We start from the raw sequence: 24,716 nt of genomic DNA, 5'->3' as shown, positions 1-24,716 counted from the left end.
TATATACTGCTTTTTGGTTATATTAAGATGAGGGCAAAAAATGTGGTTCTATAATAAAACAGTAAACATGCTGTAAATTCCTGGTGTGTTTAAGGTTATGTTCTGAGCTATTCCCCTTTTGCCCTTTGAGATGCACCTTGTATATTGTAATAAAAATAAAATGCAAACCCACCAAGACTAATAGGCTCTACAGTTTATCATAGCAGTCACGTACAAATATCCTGTAGAAAAATGCACCTCTTCTTTTTAAGACTTTTTATTTTTTTTTAAGCACGAAATCCCTAAGAATGATTATAGCTACAGATGGTAAATTAAAATCCAGATATGAATAATAACTTGCCTGACATTTGTGAAGGTCTGTGGATGGCTGCTGCAGGAGCATGCACATTATGGCCACCCTTCTGGTCAGCTGCATCCCTGCTTTCAAATAAAAAGGGGCTACAATATAAGAGCTAGCGCTGATGAAGTGGTAACACTCTAGGAACAGTTTAGAATGATGTTACTATGCATGCTCTTAGTATTGTGTTGCCTTCCTTTGCTGCACTTTGTACTTCATCCTCACACAAGTGGAGAACAATTTCCTGTTCATAAGCCTTAGTAACTGACTTGTACCTTGGAGAATAAATAACTGTCTTTAAGTTCTCAGCAGAGGAGGAATACTGTTCCATGTCAGGTGCCAGAGTTTTCGCATGCTGTAATCTACATGGAGCAATACAGCCCACAGCAGATTTTTCTGCTTAGGAACTTCCATTTTTGTTCTCATATGAATTCTTCCCACCCCTTCTCCCTCTCTTCCCACACACAAACTGAAAATGAGAAACAGAAAATGTCAGTTTTTGACAGATGCATTACTGCAAGTTATATGTATTTATTAAGTTTTTTCCGTCTAATTTATACAAACAGAGAGGTTTGGAAAATGATTGTGTATTAGATAGCATTTCTGTGCACACTTGTATGGAAGATTATCCAGTGAAAACCTCCCTATTACATACATACATTAATGGAATTTAGATTTAATTAAAACGGTATGAATGGGATTCATACTACTAAATCTGGGCATCTCCATTTCAGACATAATGTCTAGACTGTCTTCACAGGCAACAGTAAGAATTAGGAGCTGCTAGAATTCGATGTACTGCATTCTAGAGTAGGCATCTACCTGAGGACGAGATTAATTTAAGCCCTGCCAACTTGATGACTACAAAAAAGTGGACATTTTTTGTAGCCTCAGCGTTTACATATGGCAGTATGTCTGATTAAGGTGCAGCAGATCAGATCAAAGCTCTAAGTTATCCAGGAGCCTATCTCCAGCTTTGTGAGATGCAGAAACAAGTAATGAAAAAGTCAAAAGCTGTGCCTGAGGCCTCAGCCACAGCTGGGCAAATAAGGAAGGAACCATCAGGGGGAGCTGAGGACATCTTTGGCTTCAGGATGATCTCAGCAGACACATGCATGACACAAGCTGGAGATGGGTTAATGGGAGTAATGATGTCAAGGAGGAACTGGGTGCCACCAATACCATGGAAATTTAGTACTACAAGTACATTTAGGTTGAAAAGGGCTTCTGGATACCATCTAACCCTTCCTATAGATAAAAAACATAATACCTTCAAAATTAGATAATGTGGCTGGTCAGTTTTCTAATTGCACAGTCATCAGGCTGCTGCAGGTGAAACAGGGAAAGAATGAGAGAAAGTCACCATCAGCAAACACTGGACTACATCCATGGCATGACCAGCAAATGCAGGAAAGCATGGAGGCACGGAGCAACAGTGCAAAACACAGGTACAGCTGCACCAGTGCAGCCACCAAACCCAAAGGGGAGCTCTGAACAAGGCTCGAGCCCCTCAGTACTGGCAAGAAGAAAGGTACACAGCCACATGTTCTACTTCAGCTTTTGCAAACAGGAGATAAGATCCTGCTCCCCTTCAACACCCCTTCCAAAACTGCAAAGTAGGTGCCAGCGGCAGATGTTGAGGCAAGTATTGGAACAAGCTGCAAATACAGTGATCCTTTCTAAGACAAGATCTGGCCATCTGTGTATGAAACATGATTGTTGATATGTACCATAGATAAATCTTGGATTGAAATGAAGATTAGCCAATACCAAGAGAGATGGATGCTTGTATTCTCTAAGATTGTGAGACCTCAGAAGCAGAACAATTCTGAGAAGACCCTGTACACCACACTGAAAATGGTATATTGGATTTTGTAAGTTTGTCTTGTAGTTTATTTCTGCTGTTACCTTGTGTCATTGATATATAGACATGTTTAAATTAGACTAAGTATAGTACTCATTGTCTATATAGAGTATCCATCTTTATTCCCAGAAAACAGGTCACTTGGAAACAAATAATTTTTATTACATAAAGTTTACAACAATAGCAGCACAAGCTTACAGAGAGTATTTAGTCAGGGGATATTTTAAATTGGAAGAAGAAATCTATGTAGCAATTATAACAATCTTTTTTCCTGTATATTTATATCCTGTATATTTACTTTAGATTCATTTTTTAGATTTTGAAATTGAAACTGTGGAAAGCATGACTGAGAATATGAATTCTATGAAATTGATTTTCTGTATTGAAAAGTTTCAGAAAATTAAATGAAAAGTAAAGTTTTTTTGTCTTAAGCATTTTAGTTGGGCTGATAGCTGGAACAATAACCATATATTGAATATAATTAAATCTGTTTTTCTTCATGAAATAAGAAGAGAAAAAAAATAACTGAAGTTCAGGAAGATAAAAAGAAGATTGTAAACATTCTGTCAATTATAAAAAATGAAAATTTGAAAGGCTTACCTTGTTTTAGAGATTATCCAGAAGAGTCACAGTTCTCTCAGGAGATAATTACTGATGAGTAATATAATGTTCCCTGAGTTCTTTTACAGCAATTCTTTATAATCATCTATTTTCACTTGGGAAATTAAAATATGAATGCCATAAATAGTAAAATAAATATATTCATATGGGAAAATGTGATAAAATTCTACCATTGTTAATTCTATCCTTTTCATTAATGTAATTTTTTACAGATACACAGTAAATGGAGATTTAAGAACTATAGCATAACCAGTATTTTAGTGTTTAATGAAATTCTGCAAGAAGTGCTAATCTCCTGCAGAATAAATGAGAATTTGAGTACATGGGCTTTACCATGTGGGGATGTTCAGTGCCTGTTTAAAAAGTGGAGATCAATCATCTCACACAGATTTATCAAAATGTCAGAGTTTAGGAGCTGGAGGCACTTGGCACTTTCCTGGATCAAATGTATTCTCTGTGTCTCAACCTAACAGGTACAAGTTAAATAAGAAAATTCTATGTTTCAATAATAGAAACAATCTTGTTTCAGAAAGAAAACAGCATGTGTGATCACATTTCCTTATTCAAAACCTTAATGAATAATATTTGTTATCTTTCAGCTAGATGGCATTAAGGCAGGTGTGTGTATGAATGCAGCAGAGAGGCACTTATGAGCATATTGCTGGAAAGGTATGGGAAGAATGATGGGCAAACATCACAACTTGTTATTCCTATCACCATGAAACAGCATGCCAGTCAGACAAAAAAAAAAAAATCTAAGTCAAAAAATAATTCTGTGGCCCCAGGTAGAAATATATATAGATATATAGAAAGATACGTAGATATATAGAAAAATATACGTTATGGTTATTCTACAAAGAAAAAGTGAAAGAAAAAGAAAACACCAAACCCAAACCAAGAAGCCCTGTGCATGATGGAATGGAGGCAAGCATCAGTACGATGCTTTTCTGTCTGGGGTCTCAAAAGTCTAATAAATGTCAAGCAATTCAGCTTTCCCTGAATAAAGGTATTAACAGAGATACCATCTACAGTGCAGATGTCTGTTTTTATGCAATTTGTAGGAGTTTAGTAACTTTAAGACTTGCCAGTGGGTTTAAAATTAGGCAGGCTGTAGAAATACAGTATGGGAGAAAACACAAGCACAGCAGGAACACTTAAGCCTTCAAGCTAAAAATGACAATCATGTAATGCAAGTGGGTATTATGGAAGATGACATTTTGTCAGGTTATTTAAAGTGTAAACACAAGCTATGCCTGGTACCACAGATGATGACAATTGAAATCACAAGGCACTCCAAAATTCCTCCCCATTATCTTCCTCATGGAGGCACGGACTGGCATAAGTTTCATCTGTGTGGGAGGCCAACCTATTCAGCAGAAATATGGTTTCCTGAACATGACAGTTTCCACTCTCTGTCAACCACTAAGCTAAATTTATCAGGAGCACTGTGGCCAGAACTACAGAACTGTAGAGCTGACCAGAGGAAAATTTGGTCAACTATCAAGGTTAATAATAAAAATATGTTTTAAAAATAAGTGTATATACTGGTGTGTCACAGATGAATCACATGCTGAGCCGATACTCAAATCCATGATTCATGTCCACTCTTGATTTAGTTCAGTATGTTTCTAATTTTATAAATACTTTTCTTTTACTTCTGCATCTTGGAACACTAAAAGAGTCAGTTAAAATCCCTTTCTAATGCAAAATTACAGAAGTATTTAAGTCATCATTTCTCAAATAATAGACAAAAAATTATGTTTCCCAAACCTAAAGAATCTGGATTTGATTTTATTAACATATTGGAATTTGAACTGTACAAATGTAAAATGAATTCATAGTTATAATTATCAATCTTTTTCTGCACCAACAGAAGTGACATAGGACTATATATAATTATCGTTTACTTATGTATGGATTCAATTTTTAATATAAATTTACTTTTTAAAATTGCTTTAATTAGAGTTATTCTGTGATGAGTTATTAATTCATATTGCAAATACTAGAGTATCATGGCACACTTCCAAATTTTATAAAAAATCTTTAGGCAAAGAGTTACAATCACTATTGATCCTTCTTCCTGTTTATGTTTTCAAGGAGCTACATAATTTCTCCACGTCTTCTGCTGCTACACCGTAGAGAGGATTTGGAAAAGAAGTAGCATTCACACTTTCATTAAATGGATACTAAAAAAAAAAAAAAAAGATAGAATGGAATTTAAAATCCAAATGATTCAATTAATTTTTAAAAATGCACATACAAATGGCTTTAGATTCACTATAGAAGTATCATATTAAAGAAAATTATAAAATCTCTAAACATTTTTAGACCAGACTGTCAACTGAAGAAAGTTAGCATAGCTCCACCCAAACAATTACCAGCCACATGCACCTGATCAAGTCATTTAACCTACTTCTGCATCTGTTTCCATTTTTTTTCCCCTTTTCTCCAGAGCCCTTGCCTAATATACATTTAGTATTATTTTAGGCAATCTGTTTACAATACTGTAACTGCAGTGGGTCACTAGTTTTGGTACATGACATTGTAATTTCATTTTATTCAACGAAATGGTTATAATTTCTTTGAATGAAAAATGTATGAGAAAATAGGTAAAATGAACCCTTCAGGTAAGGATTTCAGTAATTCTAAACGTTTTCTTCAGCATCTGCCCTGAATTAAACTTACTGAATCAGTGCATGGTGTAACAAGTAGCTATGATGAGCAACACTACTGGAACTGCTATTTTGAGGTCCTTGCCAACCAATTCAGCCCTGGTTATCTTTCTCGGATTTCCAGAGGTGCTAGCAGTATAAGTAGCAATACACCATTGACTTTAAGGGAATTTTTTCCTTTTCCTCTACAAATGTATTTCCTTTACTAGGCCAAAACACATCCTAGAAATGTATTATTACATACCTCATGCCATGGAGAAACACTGATTTGAACAGCAGATGAGGTGGCATAACCAGGAGGCTATAAAAAGAAAAAAACTGCTTCAAAATATTTTTAGTGAGCTGGAAATATATCCTGCCATGTGGCACCTGGGTAACACATTCTATGGATCCAAAATTATGAGGCAGTATTATGAGCAAGAGTGTAGCTATGCTAAACCCACATGATATTGGTGTTCAGAAAGCTTCAGGAGAACCGTTCTTTATGAAGCTCAGAGACTCCCACGAGGGCATAACTTGTGAGTATTCAGCTGGAGACAAGAGCTTTTGCTCACATTCTGTCATCTCTTTTGATTGATGATACACCATTCAAATTTAAGTCTCATCAGACTTGGGGAAAACTCATAATGCCTGTTTTCTTTGAAAAAGAAGAATTAGCGTAAACATGTATTTTCCCAGTCTTGGAGAAAATAGAGGAAATTCTGGCACATGGCTGGACTTCAATCATGATGCCTGGGGCTGTCTTCCATGAAAATGTCTCTCCTGACTCTGTGCTTCTGTTTTTCAACTTGCTATTAAATGAAGCCTGTCAGGAATCTATTTTAACTAAAATAAAAATGTCCTGATGAATTGGACATGATTGTGATGGGAATGTTTCCAGCTTGGAGCTCTCACAAACTCCAACCTATAAGCGAATTCATTTGTTCTAATGTCTCTAAAATCAGGTGATAGGACCTTTTTACAGAAAGTAAATGGCATGTCATAGTTAATCCTATTCAAAGCTGCAATGGAATCTTATAGTATTGACTGTGCAAAGGACAAGGAAGTTTTATTTTCTATTTTAAACCAAGCCTAGCTTTTTCAATTCTAATAAGGGTAGTATCAAAATAAGGGCAGGAAGAATATTTAAAATATATTTTTGGGCTTTTTTTCTTTTTACTCCAAGGTTATTTGTCTATATTATTTTTAATTTTAAATTAAATATCAGAAATATCTTCATTTTAATTCAGTCATTTATTTCTTGTTAAATGTAAGACATGTATTTTAGTTTTCATTATAATTTGATAACTAAATCTTGCCTTTAATTCTTGTGTTGCAATATGTTCACTTTTATACATATATTTTATTCAAAAATTTATTTGTTACTCTATCAGTCTCTTAATTCTGATCAGCAAATGGTACTAGGGAAATGTGTGACCAATTTCTTGTTTAGTGTCAAGGTGAATTTTGCAGTGATGTATGTTTAAGGTACTGGGAAGGATTATGAACTGTTTTATTAAAGTTAAGTGAGTGTGCAAAAGCAACTTGGTTGCCAAATCATGCATTCTGTGTTTTTGTTGTTGTTGATTTGTTTCTGTTATTGTCTGTTTGCTTTGTTGGATATTTTTTCTTGGTGTTTTTTTTTTGTTTGGTTGGGGGGTTTTGTTTGTTTGTTTGTTTGTTTGTTTGTTTTGTTTGTTTGTTTTTCCAGATACAAAAGGAGATAAGTCCCAGGGAGCTTATTCTTATCTATGTGTGGGTAAATATTTAATACAAACCACTTTTTTTCATCCAAATCATCATCCCATAGTCATTATAATTATAAACAATGAGATGCTGTCAAAACTGAGCTGATTTCAAATATTAATATGTTTTGAAAATGCACTGGAACTGCTCTGAATACTTAGTCAATTTTTAATTCTCACGTCTTTTATTAAATAGAATTCACTGAGGGATTACATTCTTTTAATGGAAAACTATTTGAGGACTACAACCTTAAATTTTTCTGAACATACAGAGGCAGCTTACCTTTACTTTCCCAGATGAACTAAGGTCTCTGTACAATGGATTGGCAAATGAAGAAATAGCAGTTTCCTGCACTTTCCTTGGGTAATCAAACAAAACAAAACAAAACAAAAAAAAAAAAAAAGAAGAAAAAAACTTACTGTATCACACAGGTCATCAGAGAACCAAATAGATTAAAGTTGAAAGGACTTGAATCCAAAAAAATAGGTGGCTAAATAAATTTACACCTGAGCTCTACTGAAATTGATGAAATTAAACCAATATTCTGGACAAATAATGTCTAGGTTAAAATAATAATTTTTCGTCTGTTTCTTCTGAAAATGTATATGCTTCTGGATGTGCATAGAACTATTTAGTATTTATAAAATGCTGGTATAGTGCTACACATTAAATAAAGCATGAGATTACCTTATAAGTTACATTCCTATAATTTGTTTCCATGGGATGAGATCATGCTCTTCATGTGTTTTGCTATCACACTGACAATTCAGTGATTAACATGGTCTTAAGTTCCAAGTTCAAGAGCACCTTAGTTATTTAATCGTTATAAGTACTCCACTTTTCCAATTAATTGGGAAAAAACTTGCATTTTGGGTCAAAATCATCAGCATCAGTTTTAAAGCTATACAAGCTACCCATACCTTTTGCTACAAAGCCAGGAATAAATAATCACTTGAGGTATTGAAATGCAAATTTTTCATCAATTAACACAATGCCTTAAACAGTTTATGATAGATTATTAGGAAAAATTTTTCTATTTATGGGTTTCATGTCCATTACCTCATCTGGAGGTTTAAAGATATGCTTTCTTCATAGAGGTCTTCACATATCCCATATCTTTTTTGGAAGCACTTTTAGCCTGTGCAGTTAATGGCATTTATTCTGCAAAAGCAGAATGGGCATGGAACTTGCTGCCTGGATCTGAATTTTTTTTCCCATATAGATGACTAGTTGTTAATATTCCACATTTCTTGAAATCACAGAATCATGGAATCATTTATGTTGGAAGAGAGCTCTAAGATTACTGAGTTCAACGTTTGACTGATCACCACCTCGTTGGCTGGACTAAGTTCCTTGTCCAGTCCCTTCCACCTCCAAGTTTAGTGACTCTACCTCCATTGGCACTCTGTTCCTATGCTTAATAACCCTTTTGGTGAAGAAATTCTTCCTCATGTCCAACCTGAAGTTCCCTGGTACAGCTTGAGGCCATGTCCTTTTGTCCTGTCACTTGTTGCTGGGAGAAGGGACTGACCCCCTGACCTGCCCACAATCTCCTACCTCAGGTGGTTGTAGAGAGCAGCAAGGTCTCCCCTTAATCCCCTTTTCTACAGGTGAAAAACTTCCTGCTCCCTCAGTTGCTCCTCACAGGACCTAATTTCTAGACCCTTCACAAGCTCTCCAACACCTCAATGTCTTTGTTGTAGTGAGAGGCCCAGAATCACCAAAGGCGTTCCAATACTATATAAAAAGCAACAGATATATTAGTTAAAATTACTGAAGAATGAAGCAGAAGCTAAACTTTGCTTCTGAAGAGATGCATTTAGTGTTTTTGGGTTTTATCCACAGTTTTTATGAATAAGAGCATATGCCTTGTGTACATAGAAATCTGCATGTACAGTATTCTAAGAAAAAAAAAAAAAACTTCCCTAAAGCTCCTCATCAATCTTGATGATAGAGAAATAAATTTTGTGGTGTTAAAAAGTGTTTCTGTTCCAAAGCTGCTCCTACAAGTGTTTGAAGCTGTGTCTCCCTAGAATCTGATAGACGGGTTCTGTGTTACTGTGGTAGGCAGGACTGAGGGGACAAGAGCAGTCACAGGAGCACAGTCCATAGAGATTTTGGGAAGGGAAGCTGTTCCTCAGTGGGAAGCACAGAGTAGTCACATTGAATGATTTCTGTTGCAAATACCTAAAACCGGAATGGCTGCTTGGGAGGAAGACACAAGTAAGGCACAGAAACAGTCTACCTAGGATTTAAATCAGTGCAAGAAACCAAGTCTGGGTTTTGGACTAAACCAGACATCTCTCCCTAATTTTTTTCACAACAAGAATGTCAGAAAGTAATTGCTTCTAATGCCAGTCTCATAATTTATTTAGATTACCTGACACAACAATGGGGAGAGCTGAATATTTGAACCTGTTGATTTTTTCATTTGATCTAATCTTAACTGTAATAAACCATGATATTCTGATTCATTTAGTTTGTTTAGTGAAGCAATGACAGATTATTTATATGCCTACTAAGTGTATATTTGCATACCAGTCCTCCTGCATAAAGTCCAGAAAACGTGTACAAAATTTATTTTTTACTCTAAAATGAAAGCATGGCTCACAAAATCTGAGGCCAGAAGCAAACTCAGATGAAAAGTTTTTAAGGAGTTTGGCTCTGCTTCTAAGCTGGTGCCCAAAGCACCATGATTGCATGCCTTAATTTTGGTGCCTCATTTAGACATCACAAACCAACTGTATGGCCTAAAAGCATGATTTGGAATTGAGCAAATCAGTTCTGCATGGAGTCAGTCGAGACACTTCCAAAGGGCAACCCAAGTCACACAATTCTCAGCATGAACCACCCTGACTGTGCCAAGAGCAAGTGGTTAGGATAGGGATAGGTCTGATTCTCTTTCATCACTCCATTAAACTTGAACAGTTTGTGCAAGACATATACACAGCGTATTTGGGCAAGGACATGCTGAGAACTTAGGTCTGTCCTGAGGGCAGGAGGGTGCTGAACACAGTTCTCCAGCTTTCTCTGCAAGGAGGAGAACTAACCAGAAGGATACTGTGCCAAACTGTGGGCACCAAACAGAGTGCTGGCCAAGTTCTTCAACCTGTTTGTGGCTGCTGCGCTTAGTGCTGAAACTGCTGTGCTTAGTGCTGTGCTTAGTGCTGTCTGTGTCTCAAGCAACAAAATTGAGTCCAGCAGATTTCAGGTGTTCTCCCACTCTAGATCTGCATAATGAAAAGCATGTGTATTGGTCACTGAATCTTAGGGAATTTTATGGCCCAAAATATGGACACTGCTTGAATTTATGCACCACAAACTCAGGTGGAAAGTGAACTTTCTTATGTTCTCTTCTGTTCTCAGGAACATTTTTGCCAAAGCAGGTACTACCTTATGTAACTTATGTTACACATACATGCAACATGAATAAACACATAGATGCATACATATGAACATGTTTATATCAATAACATTATATATATTTATATATATATATATATGTATATATTTGTATATATATATATATATATATATATATATATATATATATATATAATGTTCATATATATAAGATTACCCCGTGTTTGTGAATGCAGCAAGCAATTCTTTCTAAGGGATATCAATAGATAGCCTTAAAATTTCTGAAATATTTTCAAATTACTTAAAAGACCTTAAAAAATGCAAGTGAAAATTTAATCAAAATTATGTTTACACAAGTGCTGTAATCTATCAATTGGATGTGGTAGCAACTGCAGCAAAAAAAGTAAAAAAAGAAAGTAAAAAAAGTAAAAAAATACAAAAATATATGTGTAAGGTAGTTTAGAGAGAACTGGGTTTTCTTACACAACAAGAAATACCACAACAGGAAAGGAGAGAATTAATCGTCCTAGGTTGACGTAACATGGGACATAGCTTTGTTAAGCTCATCTGCATTCTTTAGTAGTGAAAACTGCTGCCTTGTCAGAGGTTTCTCCTCTACAATTTCACAAAGACAGGAAGAAGTTTTATGCTTCACAAAATACCCACCAGTGTACAAACAGACTGCTGAGTAACATCATTCATGTTAATGGAAAATTAATGTATTTAGATTTGATTTTTTTGAATGCAAGAGCTCATAATTTTGTACTTTTCAATATATGTTTCAAAGAAAAAACAAATCTTTCATACAGAACACAGATTTTTAGGAAATACAGTACTGGAGGAATGCTTAGCATCTGATCCCTAACAACAATGACAAAATCCTAGTGGACCAAAGATTTAATTACAATTAAGCTACTAATTAATATAATCCCATAAAAGATTTTTTATAGGTGTGCTAAAGCTTCAGTTTTTAATGGAAACTAAAACCCAAGATCTTAATTTTGAAAACATATTTAAAACTTTTTCAACCAAATTTAGGTTTTCAGAAGTAGGCTGTAGTTTGCACATCCTATGAAAGAAATAGGAGGCATGATACAAGGAGAGAAGACTTTTCAAAAGCTGCATCTAAAGTAATATACAAGTCACTTGGATGTTTTATTTGACTTTTAATGTGTTTCCTAAGTCTGTACTTTGTACTTTTTGAGTCCCTTTAGGGAATTTAATTTTTTTTTTTAAATCACTCCTTTGCAACTTTCATCTTCATAATCTTGAAGGCTACAGACTACAGAGATTGCCCCTGTTTAAGCATGTTTCCTCTTATTTCTGTGCAATCATTCCTATGGGTGATGATCATCAGCTGTACATTTCAGAAAAATTGAAAACTTCCTACTATAGTAGTCACCCTTCAGAACAAAAATATCCTACAGAAGAATGAATAGATTTGGATAGCAGCATTAAACTAGTACAATTCCCAAACAATGGTTATGGCTGATGCTTCCAAATTTTGGTTTACTTTTTCCCATAAAACTGCGCATTTTTTCTCCCATTATACATGAACTGTGTCTGTCTCTGTTCCAGTTCACAAGCTGAAAACGATTCAATAAATGTCCTTATACTGTCATTCTGTTTATCTCTTTGGGATATAGGAACAGAGGCAAGCCAGCAATGACCTCTGGCAGCCCTTCAGATCTGTTTGGAGAGCTTCCCCTGGAATACACCACCCGTTCCTCCACACCAGACTTCCAGAAGGGTATGGTCTAATTGCACAAAGTCTGGCAACAGAAACTGGGAATCATCATAATTATAATAAACCTTAACTATGGAGAAAGGCAAAAGCAGTGAGCTTGTTTAGCCTGAAGAAAGCAGCCAGTAAGGAGTCATGACAACTGACTTCAAGAACAGAAAAAGCTTTCTGCAAAAAGGAAGGAAATGATCTGTTATTGTCCGTGGTGAATAGGCATGAAATTAAATGATAACCTGACATATCAGCAGTTGGAAAATAACTTTCTAACAGAAAACTTCTTTCTACCCAAGGTACCAATATAGCCCGAGGATGCCATCAAATTCATGTTGCTAGAGGGTTTTGAATGCAAACTCAGGAGTGATACAACTGAGTCTGTGATGTGGCAGGATGAAAAATGGCCTTTGTGGGCCCTTTCTTCCCATGATTTTCTATCATTTTAAAATGCTTTCTCAGAACACCTCAGTTTTTCACTCTTTTGCTTGTGTGGCAAGATACATTGCTATATGCTTTGGAAAATGTAATGTTCTGTGTTCATTGAGATTGATAGGACTGATAATAGTAGCTGTAGATAATGTAGCTGTGGTACATTGGCCTTGCAGCGGATGGCACAGTTCAAGAAGAGGGAAGAAACCAACTAAAATGTTCCAGGGATGTTGACTGCTTTGGAGGCAATAGCAAAAAAGGCATTGCTTGGCTGGACGGAATGTCACTTACTTTTAATATTCTCACATTTCAAATTACAATGATGCATTAGAAGGCAGCTGCAACAAAATGGAAGCTAAAATGAAGTTTTGCTTCTTTTTGGTCAACAAGGACAGGTGTCACTGATGGAGTGGAGCAACTGGCAGCCTTCCTTTCTGGATTAGGGAACATCATCTCTATAGTGCAAACAGGAATGAGAGAAACTCACAAGCTTCCCTGAATTGGAGTTTCCATACAAAAGTTTCACATATCCCCAGCTGGGGACTGGGAAGTATCTGGCATATCTGAATCCTGTCATGGTAATGAAGATGATCCTGCCAGGCTGTGTAAGACTGCTTTTGTCCATCGGGAAGTAAACTTACATGATGACTGACTTCCAGTAACTCCTACTCAGTAAAGGGAGTGTTTAAAGCCTGCAGATCAGAAAATAAATTCTGCAAAAGAGAAGGAGATAGCAAAGGGGAAGTGGGGCATCCATTCTTGGCTGAAAGGAAGGGTTAAGGCACTATTAATATTTCCAGAGAAGAAGAGGGACAAATGTGACTTAGGTTCTCACTGCTGTTAGCGACAAATTTCTAGCTGGCAATTGCCTGAGGGGTCCCAGCCTAGCCCTACTGCCTCCTACCTGGTTTTCTGATGAAAAAACAAATGAGTTCTATTGGACTCTTAAGCTTCCCCAGCTCTTGTTCACATTCCTGTATTATTTCCACTGAGACTTGCACCTGCACACCATTTTAAGATGTCATGGGAACTAACACCTACAACTCTTAATGTGCCTCTGAAGAACCATCTGACAGTGCCTGCATGCATGGGTCTATACAGTAAAGCAAGGGGACACTAACAGAAATTACATAAAAATAGCTAGCAAAAGAATTTATCAAAAGGTAGTAAATATGGCCTCAAGTGTGTGAAAGCTTCCCTAAAGTGACTCTAGTGCCTAATGACTCTAAGAAAACAACATGGCTCAGGAGGGCTAAAAGCAGACACAAGTGAAAATTAACTATAGGACAGTATTATTTATGTGCCAGTAAAACCCTGTCATTCATCAAATCCCTTAAAAAAAATCAGGAGTAAAATCTCATGCCTCTGTGTGGTGCTGTCACATTGAACATTTTTCAGACTTATGCAAATGCAAGTCACTTCTTATGACAAAGCCTTATCCTAAAGATCTAAACTTCAGTACGTTAACATTGGCTGCATTTTGTCTAGTCACTTCTGATTACTGATTAAACAGTTCAGGAATAACTTGCCTTAATTTACTACTGTGTTTCCAGCTGTTATTTTTGTATATCTAATCATGGTAGGCACTAGATAGTTGAAGAGGAAGAGCCTGGGTGAACTTATCTTCTCAAATTCAAAGTTTCAGATTTTATTTTCACAATTTCAAACAAATTGACATTTATTAGCTAGATGATTTCTTAGCTGGACGTCTATTAAAGCATTTTAACTTACATGTTAAGTTGACTGTGATTAAAAGCAATAAAAATAAAAATTTTTATTTGTAGTTTGGGCAAAATTATTTGACAATCTCAGTTTCTAACAGACAAAATTTTTAATATTGTAATTAAATTTGTAAAATTTGTACTTTCTAACAGTCACGAAAATTTCCATCATCGTGACTTACCTTTCTGGAAGCTTTAATGAAAACAATCAAGACCAGACAGAATAAGCTTTGTCTTATAACCTTGTCTACTCCTGTCACAGCTCTGATTCTCTGCATATAAGAGCTGTGGTATATTCTTGGAGCCAAACAAGAAGATCCTCATTCATCCCTGTCTTATACCTAATAGGACCATATTGTTTAGCATCATATTGCAACAGGGTACAAAAAAGACTACTTTTTTTTAGCATATTTAATTCCAAGAATAGAAAAGAAAAGAATATTCCTTAAATACAGATATGTGGGTAAAGAGATGCAAATGGCACTGCAGTAACCTTTAAGTAGACGTTTATAAAAGAAAAAGAAGGGAGTGTTGAGTGAGAGCACAGAAGTAGTGTAAGAAACAACATGTTTTAAATTAAAATACCATCAAACTTATTTTGGGAAATTACACTCCTTTTTAAAAAGATTACTATTGTAATCACAAAAAAGAAAAATCCAGCAGCTCTTACAATACAAGTCATCTTGCACTTCTGAAGTGCTTTTCCATATGTGTGCCTTAGCAGGTTGTATTAATGTGAATGAATTAAATCTTTAAGTCCCATGAAATCAGATAGGGAAATGTTACTCCTGCTTTAAAGAAGAGGAAGGAGGTGTAACAAAGGCAGGTGAAGCTGTGCACTCAACAGAAGCACAACCAATAAAGGTTTCTGCTTCAACATGTTGCTTCTGTGTCCACAGACAGCTCTACCTGTCAGGGGAGCATGCAGAGATAGGAGACATGTCAGCAGCAATAATGTCAGGACAGGAGTCTGCACAGATTAGTAGATACTTTGGGAGATAACAACATCCCCAAAGAGAGGAAAGTCTACAGCAGAGAACAAGTTTAAAGGAAAAGAGACAGCTTTGAGGATGAATTCTGGAGAAGAAAATGAAGAGTAAGGACAATCTAACAACACAAAAATGGACAAGGAAATGTGCAACAGGAATTGCTGAAAGGGAGGGACAGTGCTAGGTACTTGCTGACAGAGAAGGATCTAGCAGAATAAGTTGAGAGATAGGCAGAGAAGTAATACAGAAGTTAGAGTAAAATAAATGGAAAAAATATCTTAAATTAGGGAGGAGAGAAAAAGCAGAGATTATCAGAGGAGAGAAAAAGCAGAAATTATGAGAGGGATGACAGGAAGGGCTTGTGAATGTATCTGTGAAATAGTGAATTGTCAGTCGGCAATTCACTATTTGAAGTGAATATGTTGAAGGATATCCTTCAACATATCCTGAATTTTATAATTCAAGAATACTCATACGATGCCACAATCAAAACATTCTAGGCAATTAAGCCTTTGTTTCCAGACTGGGGTCCACTAAGGTCAGCTTTTGTTGCAAAGTTATGTTTTCTGCTTAGCGTTGCATATGAAGACAGACTGTGGGGAAATTTAAAAGTCAAAACCAATGAGCCTGGGCAGTTGGCCATTGCTCTGTGCCACATTTGTGTTTGCTATACGCAAAATAAAAGTTTCACTTACGTTTCTGGCACTTTCTTCTTCAAAAGAAAATACAAGGCAGCAGCTGTAATTTTAATCAGTAAGAAACTGATACCCAATCCAATCCAAATATCTGCAAAATCAGAGCAATCAAAGGCAGAAATAAGTTAAATGGAAGACTCAAAGAATTGAATTGAAAGATACTACTTTCTTTTTATGGACCTACCATTTTGTAGGAGACTTGAAGTTGGAGGCTGAAGAGGCTTAGCACTTATGTGGCAACGGTTTCCTTTCCATCCTTTTCCACATCTGTGAATAAAACAAGAACTTTTGAAGAAAGGAGGAGAAAGGATCATAAACTCCTCGTAAGTGATGAGCACAGAGGAAATGCCAAAGTTCTGAGTGCTTTTGTCAGCAACTGAAGCTTATCCAGGAATCACAAAGAGCAACATAAAAGTTAATATAAGGGAATCTAAGTGAGAAATACACAAAGCAAACTAAGAAGAGAGAAAATTAAAAAACTAAGTTAAAAGATTAGAATTGACTTCCTTGTCCATAATGCTATCATACTGTTCTCTCACAGCAAAAGAAATTTGACTAATTTCCATGTATCCCCAATGTGAGAGCTAAATACATTTCTGAGCTGAGGAACTGGGACCCTAGTATGGAGAAAGACACACAATTAGAATATGAGAAAGATGTTTTTCTCTTGTCACCTAATTTGCTTCTCTTGTTTTTCTATTATTTTTTAATAAAAATGATACCTCTCCAACAAATACCTTGTCAAAACCAAAGCTACGCTTGACTGCAGCCATGTAAAATTATTCCAAAGTTTCTGTTTGGTAAAATCCAATCTTGATTTGATGACCAAAATATAAAATATCTGTCACAAGCTTTGCTGTTCCGATTTACACTTGTTGCTTAATGGTTAATCACTTTCATCAAAAAGGTCTATATCATTTGTCACTTTAATTTGCCTCAATTATGCTTTTGTCTACTTGGGGTTTTTTTGTGGCCTTCTCTCTCAGTCAGAATGAAGGGACCCTGGACACCTAGGTGAGGGTCAGCTGCCTGAGACACAGGCAGTTATGGGAATCTCAAAATGGCTGCAGCATAAAGGGTTGTTAGGGGACAGCCAGATACTGTCATCTTCATTTCAGGCACTCCACATGGTGATTTGAACCCATCCTGAGTGTAATGACGGAATGACTTCTACCTGCTTTCCAATTATATGCATGGCTGGGGATTTGTGAGCTTCACAAATTTTAAACTTTTTAGAAGAGAGTATCAGAAAGAAGTGATGGTAGTAGTCCAGTTTCGGTCCTACTAATGTCAAATGCATGGAAAATTTGTTTCACTTATGATTTTTTTCTTTACAGTTTCACAAACTATTAATGTGGGCTGGAATGCATATTGAGATGCTTTCTAACCCTAACACCACGATTTTTTTACATAGTCACCATTTTTTAAGATGTAATTTTGAAATTGTGGTTTCTTCTCCATAAATATGTATATGAAAAGTATGAAACCTCACATATACATAATGAAATAGACACATGGACACAATACTTATATAGACACAATTAAATCTTTATATTGAGGTTCTTTAATTTGAACATGTGAGAGAGGACTTCATGCTATTTGCCATAGTTTAGCACAAGGTATTGCCCACATGCCTTACTCTAGCAGCTGCACCCTGAGTTAACAAGGCATTTTAGAGGAACAGGAGTTCTTCATTTTCCCAGAAAATGACTTAAGAGTGGTGGATGTAGAGAGAGGAAGGGTGTGGTGATGGGAGCAGCATGAATCTGTAGCTGCACTCGTAATTAGAATCCTTAAAGGATCAGGGCATGTTAGAAACCAGACCAATATTCCAGTTTCAGACATGACAGGAAGGTGGCTTCACTAAAGACTAAAAGAGACTGATGCATGATTTGTTACAATTCACTGATTGAAAAATTCTGGGCAGACACTATGCCAGAAAGGAAGTGCCAGTCTGACTCAAACACAGTGGGAAGAGAAAGATTTTATTTAACCCATTTACACCACAGATGGGTTTTCTGTGGTTAAAGGGTTATCTTTTTTCAAGGTTGGTAATTGGTGTACTAATGAATCCTAGCTTTAGAAACTGGAGCTAGTAGCATATTCTGACATGCTAACTTTAAAGAAAAAATGGTATAATTTCAGCTGACAGCTCTGGCTGAGCTGGAGACCCATTGTATTCAGTGACTGAAAATGCCCAGTCTCTTCAATCTTCCTTCTTCAGCATACTACAAAAAATTATGTTATTCATAAGCTGCTCTTTTATGCAGACTGATGATCTTGTAAAAATGTCTGATTGCAGGTGGGCTCATACCAGGCTCTGTGGATCCATGTAGAAACATTGCAATCCGATGGTAATCACTCATCAAAAGAATTTTCTGATTGCTCTCAATTGTATAATTTCCTTTCTCCCTGTTTTCCAGATATTCTGTTGAACTAGATATGCTTTTAACCAAAATTGGCCTCTTTCTTGTCACTGCAGAACTTACCTGACTGTAAAAGAAAGAATAAGAAAATAGATTTGCAGCTGTGCACAAGCACTACTCAGAGTGGCAATGAGAGCTGCCATTTGCTGGTTTGGAGGCACCAGGACATAACTCACCTCCGAGCTGCAGAGAGGTAGTTCTCATAAAGCAGGTGTGTGTACTGGTAGGACTATAGGAAAGTTCTACTACACAGAAATGCCTAAATATATCTTCATATGCTGTGTTTCCATTTATTGATGGAGTATTTCCACATATTCGTGTTATGTTTGAATTGTGGGTTAAAAAAGTTAAGCATCTTTTAGTTTATCTTCCTATACACACAAGTTTTATGATCAACTACTGACTCCCTTGCCTTGGCCATTCATCTCTCTTCAAATCTCTGAATGCTACCTGACACATACCACTTAGGAGTCTGATGTCAGACTGTCAAGGTGTAATTTTGGCCAGTGAAATGATTTTCCACTGTGTCCATCTAGGTTGTTACCATAAGTGTCAATGACATTTGCTGGGGAAAAAAAAAGGGTAAAAATGGATTAAGGTCGAGCAAAAATAACATCTCTGGAACCTGGTAATTTATATAGAAAAATTCAAAATCAAATAGATGGGGAAATTGTTGTAAATCATGAAGCATGGGGATTATTTTATTGGGAGAGGAAGGAGTAAAGGAAAAATAAGATGAAGATAGTAAAGACACCATAGCTAATCCTTAAAGACAAGAAGACAAAGATGGAAAAGGAGTGCTAAACAACAAGATAGTTTAAGAGTGAGTCTATAGGTTGGTTAAGTTCTCCCACATGTATCTTCACACATTAATTTATTTATTAATATTAGTTAAATAATTAATTTGTTGTTTTTGAACTATGACAGGGATCTTAGCCATCCTCTCTGCCACTGAGGTAAAATATAAGACTGTCAGGAAAATCTGGGTTATAATTTGGAGATTCATTCAACCCTTTATAAGATTTGTTTTTTGAGTGCTAACAAAATTCCATCTTCTCCAGTAAAAAAAAATAAAATAAAAAAGACAAGAGAAAGTAAGAGTAACAGCTAGTTTAGAACCCTGCAACTTTCAGTGAGGCTCCAAGAAAAACATGAGAAAATTGCTCATTAATATCCTTGGCTCTCAGCTGATACAAACATCGCCTCCGGCTTTCAATGAAGCCAAGCATTTCTGTCACCAGAATAGACGGAAACTTGTCTTAAATACTCAAAACAATCTTGTTTCATATATGTCTTGCAAGATTTTTTTCCTTTTTTATCTATCATATCTAGAAACTCTAGCTGACTACAGTGATAGCTGTGGTGGAGAAATCATTCTGTAACTTGAGAGGACAGGATAGAATGAGATTTCTGGCACCAATATCTGCCAATAACTTAGATTAGGGAAGAAGAGAAGATAACAGTTCTAGACAACAAAGGTAAATAAAAAAGAAATATTTCTTATCAAACTACTCCTGTTATTTCACTCTACTAGACAGCTGAGGGTTACTTTTAAACAAGTATTTTAGGCATGGTCTTGTATTGGATAGTTGGAGGTTTTGCTAAGAAATGCAGAATTATCTCTTACATGTTTGAAAATGCTATACCACTATATTATTTTATATTTAACAAAGTATAAATTTATACATTATATGTGCGTATATATATATATATATACACACACACACAAAATATACAAATATTATTTTATATTTAACAAAATCCAGAAACCATTCCAGGTGATAACCAGCTAATCAAACTAGTTGGTTAGAAGCTAGGCAAAACTGATATGACAAAACACAGAACCTATCATCTTTAAGAACTGATTTAAGAGTACCCCTTCTCTGAGTCTTCTATGGCCTTCTACCTGAGCAGTCCTTTGCAGCTGTGTAAGCTGGGTGTCGAAATTATGTCCTTCTCATCTAGTGACATTTCCTGTAGACTTCACACTCTGTCCAATGCATGAAGTACTAGGCAGTTGATAAAAAACTGGAAGAGTCCCTCTTTTCATAAAAATATAGGGGGGAAAAAAAAGGTGGCAAGGACAATCATGGTATTAATTTACAGTGTTTTTGAGGAGATGGATGAGGCTTCCCAGGGTGCAGAATACACAATCCTATGCTTTTACAATCATAAAAAGATACTCTCAACTCTCAGACTTGGTCCTTTGACTGTCTGAGTTGTTACTAGGAAGTTGTGTCAGTGAGTAACAGTAATAATACCAGGCATCTTTATAGGCAATCAAGTCAAACATCACCTTTGTACTGTGAAATCCTTGGGACAATCAATCCTGAAGGGAACTTTAATTACTCTAACAGCACCAAGTCAGAGCAGCCTTTGCATGCACCCAAGAGATGACTCCCTTGAAGTCCAGATAATGAAGGGGAACACTCTTAACTACCCATCCACTGCTAAGCATGGACTGTACTTCTGTTGGGCTATTAAGTTGCTTCTTCAAAGTCACAATTACTTTTCTCTCTGATGAGAGCAGCCAGCAGTCAATGCTGTTGTGGTGTAAGGACCTTAAGGAGTACGGATCAACCATGTCTTCTGGGCTATGTGTTAAATCCTCACTAGCAGGGTAATGGGAATTTTGAAGAGCTTCCTTAATAATCTTCTTCTGCTATTTTATTTTTAAGATGTACAATTCTGAAAAGACTCTGAATTTACCTCTTGAGCCATGAAGCTGAAATTCCACATTATTTATGTACAATTAATTTCCTTGGACTTATGACATCTTGACTAATTAGCAGCATCCCATTTTACACACGTCTGAAGCTTATCTGAAATACAGATATAGCCATTGCAATCCATTTAGACAGGAAACTCCTCCTAGTTGAAACAGGAGGAGCAACAGAGAAAGACAGATGAAAGAGCACTTGAATACTTCCATCCCAGAGCACATTTTAATCTATCCTGCCTGACAAAACGTCTTCTGCTATTAGCAAGTTCTTATAGAAAAGTCACCCTGGAAGGGAGAATGTTAACCCTTCAGATTTGCTTCCAGGATTTCCGACTCATTATTCCCCATATATATATTGGTAATGCAGAGGAAAGAACTTAGCATTGCCTGTGCTGCTGCATCCTGTGACTGCAGTTGTGGCTCATCTCACTCAGAATGAAAAATAAAAACCAGACAAGGTGTTTGTTGTTTTCAGTGTTCAGTCAGGGTAGGTTTAATTTACAAGAACACATCTGGCTAATACACTGCTTCATTTCTGAATACCAAAGCACACCTCCTTCTCCTATTTTTATCTGAAAAATTTGTTGCACAGAAAATCTAATGTCATGCCTTGTGCACGTTCAGAATGACGAAAAGTTATTCAGCCAACTATTTAGTGTACGTGGTATTAATAGTATGCAGATTAAGGCAGTAATATGTGGATGATTGTGGCTATATATTCCTCTGAACATGACTGTACAATTTGTAACATCCTTTAGAGAATGTTCTCAAGAATCTGCCACAATGCAGTGAGCCAGTACCTTCTGTGTGAGATCAGATTTGCCATTGCCATGTTTCTGATGCATTTTCTGTTTATACTACATTACATGGGAAACATTACACGAGTGCTGACATTGTCTGAGAGCTGAGCCATGTATGCCTACATGCTGGATAGCTGCTGTATTGCAGTGCAGGCTGCTCCAGGAGTGGTGTCGCATGATACAGGGAAAAAAACCACCAAAACCACAACTCTAGTTCCTTGCAGGAAACAGAATTTACATCTCTTTGCTATATCAGTGCAGAAATTTCTCTGCTCACTAGTCTTTGCAACCAAAGCTTCACTGGACTCTTAATGAGAACAGCAACTCTTCATTCCATTACGAAGGAAGAGGCAAATTCTACTTCAGCAAAGTAGTTATCCTTTTGCACACATACTCCAAAACTCCTCAGATGCTGTAAACTCCCAGGAGCAAAGCAAGGAACAAGAGAGGAACAAGAACTCCCTATAAATAGTCATAAAAGAAAGCTGACTAAACTTCTGAATAGAATCATATCATGTGACTGTGTATGGTAACAAAGGCCTGGAATTTGAGGATCTAGATGTGACTTCTAGTCTGAAAACTGTGAAAATTCATAATTGGCAAATACAAATGAATCAACATGAAGGAGGGAAATATGAGGTATAAACAAATTCTAAAAGAGCTATAAGTACTCTGAGAAAAGTTCCATGCATCCTTATTCAAGGAAAGAAATGGCTCACTTTGTATCATAAAAGTATGCAGTATGCATAATGAGTAAGGTATAAGATTTTAGAGATTACAGTGATTAAAGTCATATGGAAGACTGAAAAGATCAGATTTAATTTACACAGAAGATGAGTGGGAGCAGATATGATGAAGGTAAACAAAATGATATATGGTAAATGGAAGAAAAATCGTGTATTGCTGTCTATCTCCTAGAACATTCAATCAAACTGAAAGGAAATACATCTTAAACTAATAATAAGGGACCTATTTGTCACACAGTTCTTAACTGACCTGAGGGAGTCCTTGCCCCACAGCAAGTCTTAAAAGCCAGGAACTTAATGATATGTAGTAGAGAGAGCTCCTTAAATCAGAGAATGAAACTCTTTAGAGATTGCAGAGCTCAATGTGATAACTGATGGCAATTTGGAAGAAAATTCATCAATTGACATCTTATCTTTTACACGTATTTTTTCTCCAGTGTGTGCTGGGATCTGCTCCCAGGTCCCTAGCATGACACACTAATTACTCATTGCTCTTATAGCTACAATGACAGGTTCTAATTACAGCCTGAGTTGAATAGGAGAACTGTTGTAAGAAAAGACAAGGTCAGTGTATCTAATTGCTTTTTATAGAGATACACAATGAAACTATGGTAACCAGTTTAAAGGTTTAGAGGGGGACTTAATTCTTGTAAAATTAAGCACCTGAAAAGGGAGGTACCTAGGGACAGTTTGGGCAAACAGACTATGTGAAGAGACCAATCCTCATTGGTTCCTTTACCATTGTAACAGTGTCACAATGAATAATTCTGACTAAATAGGTACGTTTAGCTTTTTCACAGCTAGGCAAGAGGAAAAACACCTTAATGTTTGTTGTGAAAGGTTGAAACAGAAAATAAGCAACTTTTGGTTTTAGAATAAGAGCATGAAGGTGATATTTCTATCATGAACAGCTTGTGGATGACCATCCTGTTAGGTGCAGGCAAACCCTTTATTATGTGGGGAAGGGTAAATTCTTTCTCTAATCATTTTGAACAGAGAGATTGGAAAATTTCAGAGCAAAAGTTTTTTCACTGAAATTAGTTGATACATTAAAAGGCTTATATTTCATAGAGAATTTGAATTAAAATTTTAAAGAAATTCTGTCAGTACCTGAAACTTGCCCAATCTGCCTGATTTATTTCTGGCTCCTAACCTAAACATATCAGAACAAAGTAAAATTTTGAAATTCTGAAGTTATTCTGATGAGAATTACACTGATCAAAAAAAAAAACCCCAAACTTTATTGTTTCCATACATTCTTTCTGTTACAGACCAGTTTCTGATAATCTTGCACATGAGAGAGTTTTTTTCAGGGTGTTTAATCCTTTCATAAGGAAATACAGACTTATATGGAAATTATTTGCTGTGTCATTTGCTTTTGTGCCTTTAGTGTTTGATGAAATAGGCCCCAGAAGAATTCATTGAAGGTTAGTATGTGACATGCACTGTTTTATGGCATAGATTTATTCAGCTACAGCAATGAAGCAGAAGTATGTGTTCACAGCAGATGGTCAGACCTGAAATCCACCATTTAAACAATTACACTCTTTTTTATGCTAGCTTTTCCCACTTTCTTAAATAATAGTTTTCTGATTACAGATTTTTCACTATTATATCACTGAGTTAAAAGCTCCAGTGAGACAAATTGTGAAGCTATTCCTGGAACTGAAGAAAGAATTTGGTGCTAAATTCAGCAGGTAAATGACTATTCCCTTAGCTAGATAATAAACAAATTAAAAGTCTTAGAGATTTCTTAAGGAAGAAAACAAAGAGTGTTTTTTAAAAAGAATTTTTTTCTAGAACAAAACAACTTTACTTAAAGGTCAAACCATCAGTGAGCCACGATGTTTAATTTTAGCTGATGCTGA

The 24,716-nt window shown here is 36.1% G+C and overlaps 1 protein-coding gene across 1 annotated transcript in view; it reads right to left on the bottom strand.

Moving 5' to 3' along the window:
* Positions 1-4,742: 4,742 nt before the first annotated feature.
* Positions 4,743-24,716, bottom strand: part of MALRD1 (MAM and LDL receptor class A domain containing 1) — a 232,061-nt gene continuing 212,087 nt past the window's right edge. Inside the window, exons 36-40 of the mRNA XM_066191598.1 lie at positions 16,339-16,421; positions 16,155-16,245; positions 7,502-7,577; positions 5,739-5,795; positions 4,743-5,008 (exon numbers count right to left, since the gene is read on the bottom strand). Of these exons, the coding sequence (XP_066047695.1) occupies positions 4,907-5,008; positions 5,739-5,795; positions 7,502-7,577; positions 16,155-16,245; positions 16,339-16,421 (409 nt within the window). The 3' untranslated portion in view covers positions 4,743-4,906. The remainder of the gene's footprint in view (positions 5,009-5,738; positions 5,796-7,501; positions 7,578-16,154; positions 16,246-16,338; positions 16,422-24,716) is intronic.

Source organism: Chamaea fasciata, unplaced genomic scaffold, assembly GCF_029207755.1.
Source record: "Chamaea fasciata isolate MVZ Bird 193981 ecotype frontalis unplaced genomic scaffold, bChaFas1.0.hap1 SCAF_1, whole genome shotgun sequence".
Taxonomy (NCBI): domain Eukaryota; kingdom Metazoa; phylum Chordata; class Aves; order Passeriformes; family Sylviidae; genus Chamaea; species Chamaea fasciata.
This window is presented reverse-complemented; position numbering and strand designations above follow the sequence as displayed.